The sequence below is a fragment of the Columba livia genome, chromosome 4 (assembly GCF_036013475.1).
Source record: "Columba livia isolate bColLiv1 breed racing homer chromosome 4, bColLiv1.pat.W.v2, whole genome shotgun sequence".
In the NCBI taxonomy this organism is placed as follows: Eukaryota; Metazoa; Chordata; class Aves; order Columbiformes; family Columbidae; genus Columba; species Columba livia.
The window spans coordinates 78,108,453-78,121,981 of record NC_088605.1 but is presented as its reverse complement, the minus strand read 5'-3'; the positions used below and the strand labels follow the sequence as shown (position 1 = coordinate 78,121,981).

Genomic DNA, 13,529 nt, shown 5'->3' with positions numbered 1-13,529 from the left:
TTCTCTTACTATGCAATTCTCGTTGTCTGTGTCCTGGCAGCTTCACGAAAAGTTTGACCATCTAAAGAGGACTCACCAAGAAGAGAAGAAAAAAGTGGAAGACAAAAAGAAGGAACTTGAGGAAGAGCTGAACAACTTTCAGAAGAAGAAGGCGGCAGCTCAGCTATTACAGTCCCAGGCTCAGCAGGCAGGTTCTCAACAAACCAAGAAAGACAAGGACAAGAAAAAGTAAGCGGATGTCACCCACATCCTTTGTAGGGTTTACTACAGTTTGGGAGGTTGTTGTTTCTTTCTCGCTGCATGTCTGTAGTTGCTTTTCCCCATTACCAGACTGGAAACGGGGCTCTTAGCAGCCTCATCAAATAAAATATTTTTTCTAAAGGGTGGGCCAGGGACATGATGTTAATTTTCTCTAGAAGAGTACCTTCAAATGTCATCGGAGTCTGACTGGTACAGGAGAGCACTTGGATGGTGGAGGTTTGACCTGTGAGCTGTCCAGCTGCTTCTGGAACAGCTCTGGGATGTTCTGGACTCAGGTTTATCTGCCTTGAGCCAAAATTAAAAGGGATTCTCTCCCTGTCCTTCCTTTGAGCGAAGAGTAGTCTCCAGTTCCCATTCCTTAAGGTTATAGTCATAAGTAGAAGTAGATTAGAAACCAAAACCACCATGTTATTTTTACATGGGAAATGCTAGTGCCAAAAGTTGAATGCTTGGAAGCTTCCTTTAAAGACAAGAAGGTTTTGTGTTTTTGTTTTAAAAACAAACCAAACCAAACTGCTATGGTACTGTAACTGCAGGTAAATGGCATTTGCGGTTGTATGGAGTTGATATAATAAGCTAAGAAACACATACCTTTTAGTAAAGATAATAGCACTGTTTTGTACTATTTTCTATTTGTATGCTAGGAGTATAATTCTATATGCTCCAGTCCGGTGAGACTGCAGCAGCTTCAGCAGGCACGGAGCGCGCTGTGGCCGGTGTGTCCCGAGGCAGGGTGAGGTGGGGTTCAGACGCGCTCAGCTGGGACCTGACTCTGCATCTGCTGGGGGGCAGGAACGGGCCCCTGCCTGGGCTCAGAGCGAGGTCACTGCAGAGTGCCGCTGAACACCGAGCTCCAAACTGATGGCAGCTGATGCAAGCTCCTTCACGCAGCCTGTGCTTGGGGATGGCGACGGTTAGCTTGCTCGTAGTGCAAGAAACCCCTGTTTGTTACATGGTACCAGCTGCTTCACCGTGCTTTAAAAACCAGAACATGAGGTCCACTTCTAGATGTTTTATGTCCAGTGGACGAAGCTTGCAGAGGTGAAGCAGGCTGTGCACAGCTGGTTTGTGTAGTGTAGCGGGACAGATTACTCAAATGGGGGCTGCTCTGGGGCCTCCTGCCCTGATTTCCATCCACTTTTTGTGTACCCAATACGGGGGAACTCATGTAAGTCATTTCTGGTCCATCTGTGATAATGGCATTAGTCAGTAACTGCAATCAGGAAAGCTGTGAAGGTGGTAATGCAGGAAAAATCACTGGAAAACACTTATTTCTTTAACCCACACACAAGAATGACAGTTCCACGCTTCTCCTAATAGCTGATAGTGAAGGGGTATACTCCTTAATGGACTCTGGCAGAGGAGCCTGCTCAATTAACACTAATCGGTCACTGTTGAAAGAACCAAAATGCTGGTAGGGCTGTGGTGTGGACACTTCAGTCTACCTTGCTGGCCCGTGCTCTCAGCCAGCTCTGAGCCGCTTTAGAGCGGGAGCCCGGGAGGTTCTGTCGTGCTGCCCGTATATGCGTATCCTTTGGGAAGCTGTGCTGATGCTCACTGTGTCCCCTGTCCCCGCTGCTGATTCAGTGCCCGTCACTCGTTGCTTCTGCCGCTGGCTTCCCGGGAAGGCGAGGGGGTTCCTCAGCCCGTGTCAATCCATGTAGCTCCTACGGAGCCATGCTGCTTTGTGCTAACTGAGAACCTGATATACGGAATGCTTGCGTGCTGCATGCCCTGCTCACCTAAAGACATCATTGCAGACTGACTAGTAGTGTCATGCTGAACTGTAGAAACGCTGCATGTCTGGCAGCTTGTGTCCAAGCATGTTGAAATATCCCTCCGCGTGATGCTTTTAAATACCAGTCTTCCATTGCATGAGAATTCAGATGTGGCGACCTGCTTCCTTGAAAGGAATAGAACATTTTGAGGGCCTTTTTTCTTATCTCTTAAACAGAGTTGGTAGTTCAATATTTTTAAGGACTCTGCAGTCAGTTTTTTCACCTCTCAGAGATGAGAGCAGAGCAGTATGTGGTGGTCTGGGGAGTTTTATAACTCTTGGCAGTCAGTATTAGCTACTACTTGCTTCAGTGAAGTTGGCTGGCACATGCACAATGTTATGGGTGCGATACACTGATGTTTCTAGCGATCACAACACACACAGTTTCCGCTTTGCTGATGCGTGCACAGAACTCCATTGCTGAGGAGCACACGTGTGTTTTGGTGTGTCCTGTGTGTCGCTCCACACCACGTGATGTAGCTGCTCCATTTTTTTTGTTAGTGTCTGAATTACTAATGGAGGCTTTAAAGGGAAATGCTGATGCTTCTGCCTTGTAGCACACCTTTGTTTTTCTGAAGGCTTTCAGGTTCTCCCTGCACTCTAATGAAAAGCTGCAGTTTGTATAGGCGAGGCTTTCTGGCTCGGTGCTGGACCATGGTGGTTCTCTGCAGTTGCCAGAGGAAACCTTTGCCATGCACCATCCTTGTGGCTTCCCCAGGCAGTGATTCACAGGAATGCTTCGTTCTCAAGGTGGGATCAGATTTCTCCAACTTGGACAATGGAGACTTTCCACTGTGCTGTGCAAGCCGGAGGGGAGACTTGGGGCAAAATCTGTGGCTGGCCTGACTCCATGAAGGAGAACTTGGCCCTCTGGATTTCCAGGGTCTTCCTGGAGGAGCAACTTGTCTTTTTATACCTCCTTCTTTTTTATCATAATGGATTTCACAGATTCCCATAGGTTGTTTTTTTCGTCTGCAATGGTGCAGCTGTGCCCCGTGTGCTGTTTCCAGGACAGCACGGCTGTAGCTCAGGCGCTCGTGTGTCCGGAGCAGAGACGTGTGCTCGGGTACCCCCGGGTGCGGGCTGAGCCTGCTGATCGAGCCCCCGCTGGAGTTGTGGGATGGGACTGTACTCCAGACCCCAACAGCCTGGTTTGTGGCCATGGACTTGGCAAGGCGGTACAGGAGCAGCAAATCTCCTTCACGTGCTTGCCTGATGTTGGGTAGATGGCCACACATACACCTCAACATGTGCTGTTGTGTTCCCTGCTCATCCTTAACCCTCCCAGGAGCCAGGACCAGCTGTTTGGGCTCTGCTTCTGTTTATTTCAAACTACTTCTGAAAAACAGATGCAAAACATTTTTTTCCAGCTTCCTTTTCAGTCTGCTTCCAGTCCAACGTGACTGGTCCGCCAGTCGCAGGCCACGCTTGGTCCCGAGGCAACCCCTGAGCTGTAACGTGTGTGAGGACCTGGCCCCACACCAAGGGGGTTGTGTTGGTGTCTGAAGGACCCGACTGGGGTCAGAAAGCTGGCGTGTGCTCCAGCGCTGGGGGACACCGTGGGGCCGGGCTGGGACAGCCAGGCGTGGTGAGGGCTGCGCGGCCGCTGCAGGAGCGCAGCTCGCCCAAACCGGGCACCCGTGCCCCTGCCACGCGTCTTCTGACACATGAGGCTCAGAGACAGCAGCCACGGGCCGGGTAACCCTGGCTAACTTGCGTGGTTGGTTGGTCAGTGGTTGTGCCCCCTCGGTTTTCCTTTTTGCTGGTCGCACAGGCTGGAGCAGAGCCCAGCCTTGGGGTTTCGTTGCTGTTCCGTTCCGTGCCCCATCCGCATGCCCCCACACCAGCGCGGGTTGCTGCTGTTGCCTCTCCCAGCCTCCTCCGATATTTTTATTTTTATTTTTTTTTCCCCACCTTGGTTCTATTATTGCTAATGGTTTTTTGTTTTTTGTTCTTTTTTAACTTGCAGTGCAAGCTTCACATAAAGCCTGTCAAGCCAAGGATGTTCCTGCATTCACCTGCTTTTGCAGTAATGTGTTTCTGCCATCTATTTTCTTTTTTTAATATCATTTTTTTAACATGAATAACTATTAACTCATCTAATAACACAGTGGGAACAAGAAGGAAGAAGGGTTGGGTGCAGGACTGTTTGCAACTGGAAGGTCGGGGTGGATGGTGGGGCTGGATAACGATACCACCCATTTTTCTGGTCAAAACCAGCAGCAGCAAACCACTTTTGGCCCCAGGTTTGGACAGAGTCAGGGCAGGACGTCAGCAGCTCGGGCGAGCGCCATTGCCTGGAGGGGTCGGTGCTGCCGGCGCCGTGCCTGCCTTGGCGCTGGGCTGCGGTGTTGCTGGCTGTGCCCAGGGGCTCCCGGCTCTGCGGCCGCCCAGCCTCTGGAATTGCTGCTGTCCGAGGGGACCTGGAGCCAAGTGTGCCCTGTGATCCTGCAGTGTTAGTGTGCTGGAAAAATGAGGGTCCCGCTGTTGGGGTGGGGGGGGTGTGTAGATAACAAAAGTTTAACTGACCTTGCATGCCATTACATTTGCATGATATTTCTTTTTATTAGTTATTGTTTTTGTTGCCTGATGTGATCGTATTATTTGGCTTGGGTTCATTGTCACGTGCCAGCATGTTTTTACAGCCGCCCTTCCAGCTCGGGGTAGTAGGTACCTGCTGAACGCTGAGATAGGACCCAAACGGCGCTGCAGGGGCCGGAGAGAAGGACCTTTTCTCAGCGCTGCTTCCCTTGTGTTACTTGCGGGACCAGCACCTGTGAAACCAGGCTTAAAATCGCATCTGGTTTCCATTGAGCGTGGTCTCAGCAAGACCTAGCAGCCCTTAGGGAATCAAATGTCTTGGTGGGGGGAAGACAGAGCCCTCAGCATCCTCTTGGACAGGCTCTTCCAGCCTTCAGGGGATTCCTGCACGCACTCAAATACAGGCTAGCCGAGCTGTGGGATCCAGGGAATCCTGCCAGGGGAGGGAGGGCGCCAGGGCGCGTGCTGCCCGCCATCCCTGTGCCCGGGACAGTTCAGATATCCCTCAAACACCAGAGGACACGTAGCGTAAGCCGGGCCTCGCTCTGTGGCCAGCACAGTGTGGAAATTGGTCTGTTTAATGTGTATTTACTATGCCATTGCTTTTCGGACAGAGTCTTTCCCTTCCTTCCCAAGAAGTGGCGAGCCATGCTTTCCCTATGACCGCTGGAGCTCTTTCTGTTCTGCTGATGGCAGCCAGCATTGCCCCTGCTCCTTGCTAGGTAGTCTTCTCTTTGTCTCTAACGCACTCGGAATCACCCTCTCCACCCAAGTCTCACACACTGCAGTTCTTTGCTTGTTTCTGGGATGGAACCTCTTGCCTCTCTTGGGGGGGAAAGGCACAATTATCACCTTTTATGAAGTGCTTGGTTTGGAAATATGCTTGGGGGTCATCTTGCTCTTTAACCCTCACTGTTTAAACATGGCTTGGGGAAGAGGGCATCTAACTATGACGTCTTGGACAGGCAGCAAAAACTGATTGGAGATAAATAAGCTGGAAGTAATTGAGTCTCTTATAATTTAGAACTGTTTTTAATTGCACCTCCTGGTCTCTTCAACCACAATGCACTTTCTGTCAGGTTCAATTGGTTTGCTAGGGGGTTGTTTAGAAAGATGAAGCTATGATTCTTGCGGCTTCTGCCAAACCCAACTTTAAAAGCCAGAATTACGAAGGCAGAGCGTGTTTTCTGGCACGGGTCTTTGTACAGCCGTGCCGCTGAGCGCCTGCGGCGGTGTGCCGTGCTTCGGCTGCCGCTGCGCGCGGCCGCTCTTCCAGTCGCCTGCGTTTTGTGCCGAGGAGAAGACTTAATGTTCACGTGTCCTCGTTCTGCCCCAGTGAACAGCCTCCCAAGGACGCTTGGCCGGGGCAATCCGCTGGCCCTGCCGCCTTGTTCTTTGGGTGACAGAAAGCTGTGGCCAAGTGCATTACTGTGTCTCAGGTTGGGTTCTTCCTCCAGCAGAAGGCAAGCTGTTTGAGGAACTGGGAGTAGACTGCACGTGTGCAAAAGTAAAAGGTACCAGTTTGCTTTGGTGCCCAAGGAGATGTTCAAGACTTTTATCCACCTTAACCCCCTGGGCCATGTTTAACTTGTTACCACCACACTTTCTTTTCTTTACTTATGCCTTTTTTCGCAGTAGTCCCTGATTTCTGCATGAAGTGGTAGTGTCAGATGTAGCTGGATGTGCTTCCACCTTTGCATGTAAGTACGGCAGGCGGTCTCGCCCTTTCTCCTCGCTACCCATGCCAGACCAGTCGTGGTTTTCCAGTCCGCTTGCTTAAAGCGGCATCCTTAAAAGGAATTTAAAGCTTTTTGCAATAACCTGCTTTTGCTGAGATGCGGAAAAGAAGCCCTAAAATGGGAAACAAGAGGCAGGGGGCTGAGGGGCCGCGTTGCTGAGTGCGGCGGGAAGGCCGAGGGGACACGGGTCCGCAGCTGCTGTCCCGCTCCGGGCGGTTTCAGACGGGCCAGGAGGCCGTGTCGGGGTCTGTCCAGGGACCCCTCCTTCTGCCTCTCCTGGAAACGCCCGAGTGAGAATGAAGCGTCTTGTTGCGTGTGATCAGTCAGATCTGTCCCTTTGACTCCAATTACCGCTGGCCCTCCCGAGCCGTGAGAAGCACGTGTGTGTGTGTCACCTCTGCCAGGACCCGGGCTGTGTGTGCAGTACGTGATATCTGTGACGCGTTCATCAGCGTGTCAGCTTGGGACTGTACAAATATGAAGGGTTTTTAATTAACGGAAAATTAAGCTGTGAACAGCGGTAGAAATATTGTATTTGTATACATTTTTAATATCCTGATTGCCTTAAACTATAGATGTAGAACTTTATTACCTTGCTATTTGAAAATAACCCATGTTTGTAACTAAATAATTGTGTAACCTACATACAGTGTTAATGCAAATTATATGTATGCATCTGTTAGAAATTGTCACTTTATTTGATGTTAAAATATTTCTCTTTTTTTGAATTACAGATTTGAATAATAACCTTATAGCATAAGCTCAGTTATTTCTTGCATGTGCTTTAGGTTACATACGTGGTGGCAGCACCTGAAGCGGGGAGAGGAAATCTGTTTTGGCCCAGATGCTTTGTTCTTGGCGTGGCCGCTGCGCCTCGTGCTCTGTGCTCTGTTTGGCTGTTGCCGTTCGGTGCAGGTGTGACCGGAGGGCCGAGGCAGCGCCAGGTTTCCCAGCAGGCTGCTTTGTCCTCTGTAGGTTTGTGCTGGTGTCTGTCAGTTGGTTTCTGTGGCACTTGTGAGCTGTTTGGGTGAGTCTGCCCATGTCTCGGAGTGTCCATGCCCCTCTGCTCCTCCGTACCTGGTTTGTAGGACACCCAAGTGCACTCTTCACTTCATGGCTCACTTTCTGTAAATGTTGTTCCTTTTTTTCCCTCTCGTTTTTTTCATTTCAATTCTGAACCTCTGTTTCTTTTCTGTTTTCTCTCTTTTGTTTTGTTCCTGTAGTTTCTTCTTTATGTAACCGTCACCCTGCCCGTGTCCCAGCCCCTCTCCCGGGGCCTGGAAGAGCCTGCGGCCGCGCGCCCGCCGAGAGGAGCCACCTCCTTCCTCCATGGCCGCCTCTCCTTCCCCTTCTGTTCCTCACCCGTGCCGTGTCTGTGCGGGCTCTGTCTGCTCCCGCCACCTCTCCAACGCAATTCAGACTGCCAAACAGTGACTGAGAGCGCGGCTGGAGGAGAGAACTCGGCCATCGTGTGAGATGTTGCACCACGGTGTGGGGTTTGTTGTTTTCTCCCTCCCCGTTTCCTTTTGCCATGATATGCACGTGTTGCTGGCACACAGACTGGCAGCGGCTGGGACGTGCGCAGCCAGAGGCTTCGTTTCTGCCTCTTGAACTCGGGTCTGAGTGCTGCGGGTGCCGCGACTTGAGCACGAGCGCATCCCGCGTGCCGAGCCGGGCCCCGGGGCTTGCGTGGCTGCTGCGCTGATGGAGCCTGTTCTGCGTGGCCAAGGCTGCGTTGTTTCCTGGCTGTGTCTCTGTAGGAGCAAAGCAGGAGCACAGCTTGAGTAGCAGTACGGCTGAGTGGTGGTACAACTGAGCTGCGCTGACTTGCGCTTAGATGGAAGCCTAATTAGTGACTTCTTTTTTGTAAACAATCTTGGATGTGGGACAGTAGTTGGATTTTGTAACCCGTTTACTCTGGAAGCAGTTGGTCCGAGCTCGCCGAGTGGCGTTCACGGGAGGACGCAGAGCGGTAGGCTGGCGTGCAGTGGCCACGCTGGTGTGGATGGATGGAAGGAGGCAGCCCGATCCTCCTTGGTTGTTTTTCATGTGGGGTGATGCACTTTCTTTTTGACCAAACACTTGTGATTTATTCTCACCTGTGAGGTTTAACCAAGGAATGAGCCTCCTTGAGGCTGCTGTGGCACAGGCACTATGGAACGGCCTAGGCTTGGCCTCTTCAGGCCAAGTGTGAAGGGTCTGCCCAGGGTCTCTGCCGAGATGGCTGTTTGTTTTGCAGAAGCACAGTGTCTTTGCGCAGTCCGTGGTGACAAGGGTTAGGTCACCAGAAACTCCCTCCAGCCAGGCGGCTGCTTTTCTACATGGCAGAAACACTGTGTATCCTTGAAACATTTGCAACCAAGTGGCTTCATAGGTACAATCTGGAAGTGATGAAATATTGGCCTTGTGCATACGCTGTATAATTTACCTGATATGTAAGTGGAATTGCCGACTGTTGCCCAGAGGGAAGGCATAACCAATATTTGCACAAATGAAGTTTAGGGCAGGGTTTCTGTTCATCCCAAGCGGAGCCTGTCCCGCTCTGCAGGGGATACCAGCCGGGTCTGCTCGGCACCGCCAGGCCTAGAAAGCCTGGTACTCAGCCTGCCCAGCACAAAACCAGATAGCTAACGGTTCAGGAGCTGAGGAATTGAGGTACTGCAGGATTAAACCTTGCCTGTGTTAATTCCTCTCTTATTCTACAAAACTCTGGATGCTTTGCTAACTGGGAGCAGGCTGCACTACACTGTTTTGGGGAGGGAATCCTCTCCTTATATTTCTCTCATTCCCGGACTTGAATTGTTCAAAAAATGTAGCAATGATAGGAGTTTATAAAATCCCGTGGCTGCGCTGCTATAGCCTCTCTTGACATAGTCACTTGTTATGTAGTTGATGCTCGTGGATGGACAGAGTTGTCCTGGGCTCTGCCTCGTGCTGGGTCGCCCAGGCTGGGCTGAGGGCGCTGGTTTGGGCCCAGGCTCAGCCTCGGATGGTCCGGCGTCATTTACTGCAAGCAAGAAGGAAAAAACACATGGTGGTGTTTGGGTGGGTTTTTGTTGGTTTGGGTGTGTTTTTGTTTTGTTTCAATTCTGTACTTCAAGGATATAAAATGCTGCTGACTGCGTCATCTTACCCTTGTAGCTGTGCCGTGTGAGTCTCTGCAATGTTGTGTGTGACCGTGGGATGACGGGACCGGCCCTGCGGGCTGGTGACACTGAAGGAGTATCCCATGGGAAGTATCTTGATCTTTTTGCCTGTTCAAGTGCGGGGCTGCGCTGGGAGAGGCCCAGGGCTGCGGGACCCAGCAGGAGTGCTGCTGCCTCTGGAAGCTTTGGAGAAGGGCAAAACTCTTCTGTTGGTTGACTTCTGGACTCCAAAGAGTTATTTTTAAAAGCTTTATTTAAAGAGAAGCAGGTGGGCACAAACCAGATGCCAATACTCAGATGAAGTGCCTGGCAGGCGGGGGTGTGGGACGGGAAGGGCTGAGCTGGGGGTCGTGCTGCGGCCTGGAGGCTGCAGGTGTCCTCTGGGGTCCCTTCCAGCCAGAACTGGAGGTTGTGCATCACACAGGCTGAGCTGCGACGCGCCGGATGCTGACCTGCTGTTACCAGACCGGCACCGCTTGGGCCACCGGGGCGCTTGAGCTCGGAGGAAATCAGCTCCACATGTGGAGTAACTTTGTTAGGGAAAGTGAGGAAACCTCCAGAATTGGCTGCCCCAGGTTGCTGATGCAGATGGTAGCAGCAGAAGACTCGTGGTGTTTTGTGTTGGGTGGGTTTTTGGTTTGGTTTTGGTTTTGTTTGCTTGGTGGTCTTTTGCTTTGGTGTTTCTTGTTTTGGTTTTGTTTTGCTTTTTGTTGTTGTTTGTGGGGTTTTGTTTATTTGTTTTACAGTAAACTGGTAGGGAACAGAGCCTAAAGGAGTTTTAAGGGGAGAGGGTGAAACAAGATGAAACCTCTGCCATCCGTAATCTGGCAGTGGCTGATACTGGGGCAGAGGGAGTGGAACAGGGAGGCACGTGTGGGCGCAGGGAAGGGTGTCTGCAGCGAGACCCGTGGGGGGACAGGAGCTGAGGGGGTGTTGCTGAGCCTTTCCCACCCCTGGGCTGGGAAAGGGGATGACGAGGTGCCTTTCGGCTCAATCCCGTCGTGGGCAGCTTTAGGGGAAGCGGTGTCAGCACAAGGAGGGGATGGCACGGTAAAGCCTGTTGTTGGACAGCTCAGAACAGGTACTTCTCACTCAGTATCACCAAATGTCCCACGCAGAGCTGGCAAAGCCGCTTCATCCGCAAGGGTAAGTGGGTGCCCAGGTTTAAATTCATGCTTGGGGCATGAACAGTTCTGTCACTGCTGCAGAGTAAAAGTGAACTGTAAGGAACTCCCACAACCCGGAGGTAGGAGCAGCTTCCAGGTTGGAAGCAAGAGATAAATACTTGTGAGCGGTCCCCAGGCCAAGCAGGGCGAATGAGGTATCGGTGTCTCTCTGAGCTGGAGCTCAAATATTGTGGAGAAAATTGCAGGGAGGTTATTGCTATAGGAACCCACTATGAGAGCAGTTTGCTGGGGCCAAAGCTGAGCCGCTGTCGAGGCGACGGGTCGGTGCTGAGCGCAGCTCCTGCCCAGCACCGCTGCAGCGCTGCCCCCGGCTGAAACGGACCTGCCGAAACGCACACAACGAGACTCGCAGGCCAGGACAACTTTCTTTATTGCTACCAGAAGGCTTTCATCAGTACAATGGCTCAAATACGATACCTTCCTCAGGGCTGTGGAGAGAGCTTACAATTGGGAGAGGTCATTCCGAGAAACAGAGGTGTAACATTTAAGAGACAAGTTTTTATAGGTTTTACTCTTGGTTAGAAGTGACGTGAACACAGAACTTAGGGTTAGGGGCTTTGGGGTTCTGTGGCTGGCAACGACGCCCCTTTCCAACCTCAGGCGCAGGAGCGGCCCCAGCGCCTCACCGGGCGGTGCTGCTCGCATGCTGAGCTTAGAAACGTACGGGAAAACAGTCTGCAGAATTCAAGGTTTACACCTGACACAGAGTCAAATGTTGGTGAAAACCCAGTGTGACGTTCCTTGATGCAAACAAGAACAAACGAAATTTTGTTCAGGTGACAATGCGTTAACTGCTTTCTGTGTTGAAAAATGCAAACTGTTTTAACTTGGAGAGCCCTCTGTGTCAGGTACAGAGTTGGCTGCTGCCCTCGTGTTCTTGGATGCGTTCACACTCCTGTGGTGATCACTGAAGTGTGGAGCAGTTCACAAGCATTGTTGGTGGGTTTACTTTTTTTTCCCTGACTAACCTTTTATTTAAATCAATTTTTTAAAAGTTATCACATTCAAACACCCAAGTGCTAACGAAACAAAAAGGTCTTTTTCTTTAGAAAGAAAGAAGCTGTCGTGAAGGTCAGGTAGTACAGAACATCATGCACGAGACTTGCTGAGAATTAAAAGAGGAGCGAGCGGAAAGGGAGCACGGAGCAGATGGAAATGGGATCCCAGGGCGTCAGTTGGCTGGGAGACCTGGATCAACTCTGCACGACCGGTGTGAGCTCTTGGGCGCGGAGAATGGGTTACGACACAGGAGCAGAGAAACAGTGGAACTGACAACACTAGAAAGAAACAATTTTTCCTACTTTTTTTTGTTTGATTTTTGGTTTTTAGATTTTTATACTTTTTTTGTGTTTTTAAGTGCTTAAATAGTGGAACTATAATTAGCCGCACAAGGAAAAAAATCAAAAAAGGGGTTTTTCGTGTGGGTTGTTTGTTTTTTTTCTCTTTTTGGCTCCCTTCAGTTCAGCCTGGGAAGGTCCGGCCCCTCCTCCCCCCGGCGCCCGGCAGGGTGCGGGTCCGCGCGGCGCTGAGCGGGTGGCGCTGAGCGGGTGGCGCGCGCTCGCAGCTACATCACAGACACCGGCTGCAGAGGCGGACAAGGGGACGCGTTGCCCTCCTGCCTCGAGACGTCAGCGCCGCAAACAGAGCCCACGTTTTCAAGAGCCACTACCTCCGGAGCGATGTCTTCGTTGTAGAGACGCTTGATGCCGTCGTAGAAGTCGTCCACTTCCATCTCTTCCACTTTGCGCTTAGTGGAGGCTTGTTTGCAACCGCTGGGAGCTGGCAGGCGCGGGTAGAGCGCGGCTGTACCTGTGACGGGCGCTTCTGGCCGGCCGTTGTCCTGGGACAAACCTGGCCCTGGGACAGAGGAGGGCTGGCGCTTGGACGCTCCTCTGTTACAGGTCACCAGGGTGTGCTGGAGGGGACTGTAGACATATACAGGATTGGGCGGCAGAGAAGACTGCAGAGTGGAAAGGTGATGTGCCACGAGCTCCCGGCAGTGGATCAGCTGCGAGCTGTCCATCTGCAGAGGGAAGACAAGCACAGGTGCCGCTGTTGCGTGGTCGCTGCTGCCGAGAGGAGAGGCCGCCAGGGCAGGGCAGGGCAGGGCTGCCGCCCTGAACACACCGGCCACCCCGGTACCTCACTTCTCGATGATGTGCTGGATGCAGGAGAAAGTAAGTAATAAAAGGACCAAAAAACCCACCCCACCAACATGATGACTTCTTAAGATACGCCTGCTCCGTCCTAGATGTCAGGGCAACATTGGGGGGGGAAAAACCTTTCCAATATTAAGAGGTCTCTGTGCATCTTTTAGCAGCCTGTATCCATCAGGGCATGCAGTTCCTCCCTTTGCACCTACTGCGTGCAGTCAGGATTAACGTTTTGCACAACCATCTTTTTGGGCATGACTGTCCTCACGAAAGCGGAACCGCAGGCAGCAACCAGCAGCTACCGACCCGAAAGCTGCGGCCGGCGCGGACCGGCGGAGTTGGAGCAAGACGCAGCCTTGGCAGCCCGCGGCCCCCCGCCTCACCTGTGCCTTCTGGAGCAGCTCGATGATGAGAGCCAGCCAGTCCGGGAGCAGCTTCTCCAGCTCCAGGCTGACGATGGCCAGCGCCAGCATGGAGCCCTTGAACTGCAGCAGCTGGTAACAGGCCATGCAGTGCAGCAGCTGCTTGCTGAGCGCCGCCACGTGCTGCGAGGGGCTCAGCTTGGGCAGGATGGTCGCCAGCTGAGGCCTGTTGGACACCGCGACTGCGTGGAACTGCGGGGGACACAAGGGCAGGAGGGCGCTGGTGTCAGCGACAGGCAGAGCCAGCTCAGACCTCAGCAATGGCACGTGACACGTCTTGGATGCAGAATCACCCTCTAGCTT

At 52.1% G+C, this 13,529-nt stretch overlaps 2 protein-coding genes across 10 annotated transcripts in view; one reads left to right on the top strand and one right to left on the bottom strand.

Annotated features, from left to right (window-relative positions):
- The window catches only part of SEPTIN11 (septin 11), a 97,339-nt gene that overhangs the window by 66,371 nt on the left and 17,439 nt on the right, over nucleotides 1–13,529 (top strand). For 6 of the 9 annotated variants that reach the window (XM_065062909.1, XM_065062903.1, XM_065062904.1 and 3 more), the window contains one exon: nucleotides 41–228. In XM_065062909.1, the coding sequence (XP_064918981.1) occupies nucleotides 41–228 (188 nt within the window). Of the gene's footprint in view, nucleotides 1–40; nucleotides 229–4,007; nucleotides 7,066–7,541; nucleotides 12,134–13,529 lie in introns of those variants that run through there. The other 3 variants (XM_021290150.2, XM_065062905.1, XM_065062907.1) reach the window with 2 other exon arrangements.
- The window catches only part of CCNI (cyclin I), a 26,009-nt gene continuing 24,182 nt past the window's right edge, over nucleotides 11,703–13,529 (bottom strand). The window contains exons 6-7 of the mRNA XM_065062913.1: nucleotides 13,188–13,418; nucleotides 11,703–12,674 (exon numbers count right to left, since the gene is read on the bottom strand). Coding sequence (XP_064918985.1) covers nucleotides 12,216–12,674; nucleotides 13,188–13,418 — 690 coding nt within the window. The 3' untranslated portion in view covers nucleotides 11,703–12,215. The remainder of the gene's footprint in view (nucleotides 12,675–13,187; nucleotides 13,419–13,529) is intronic.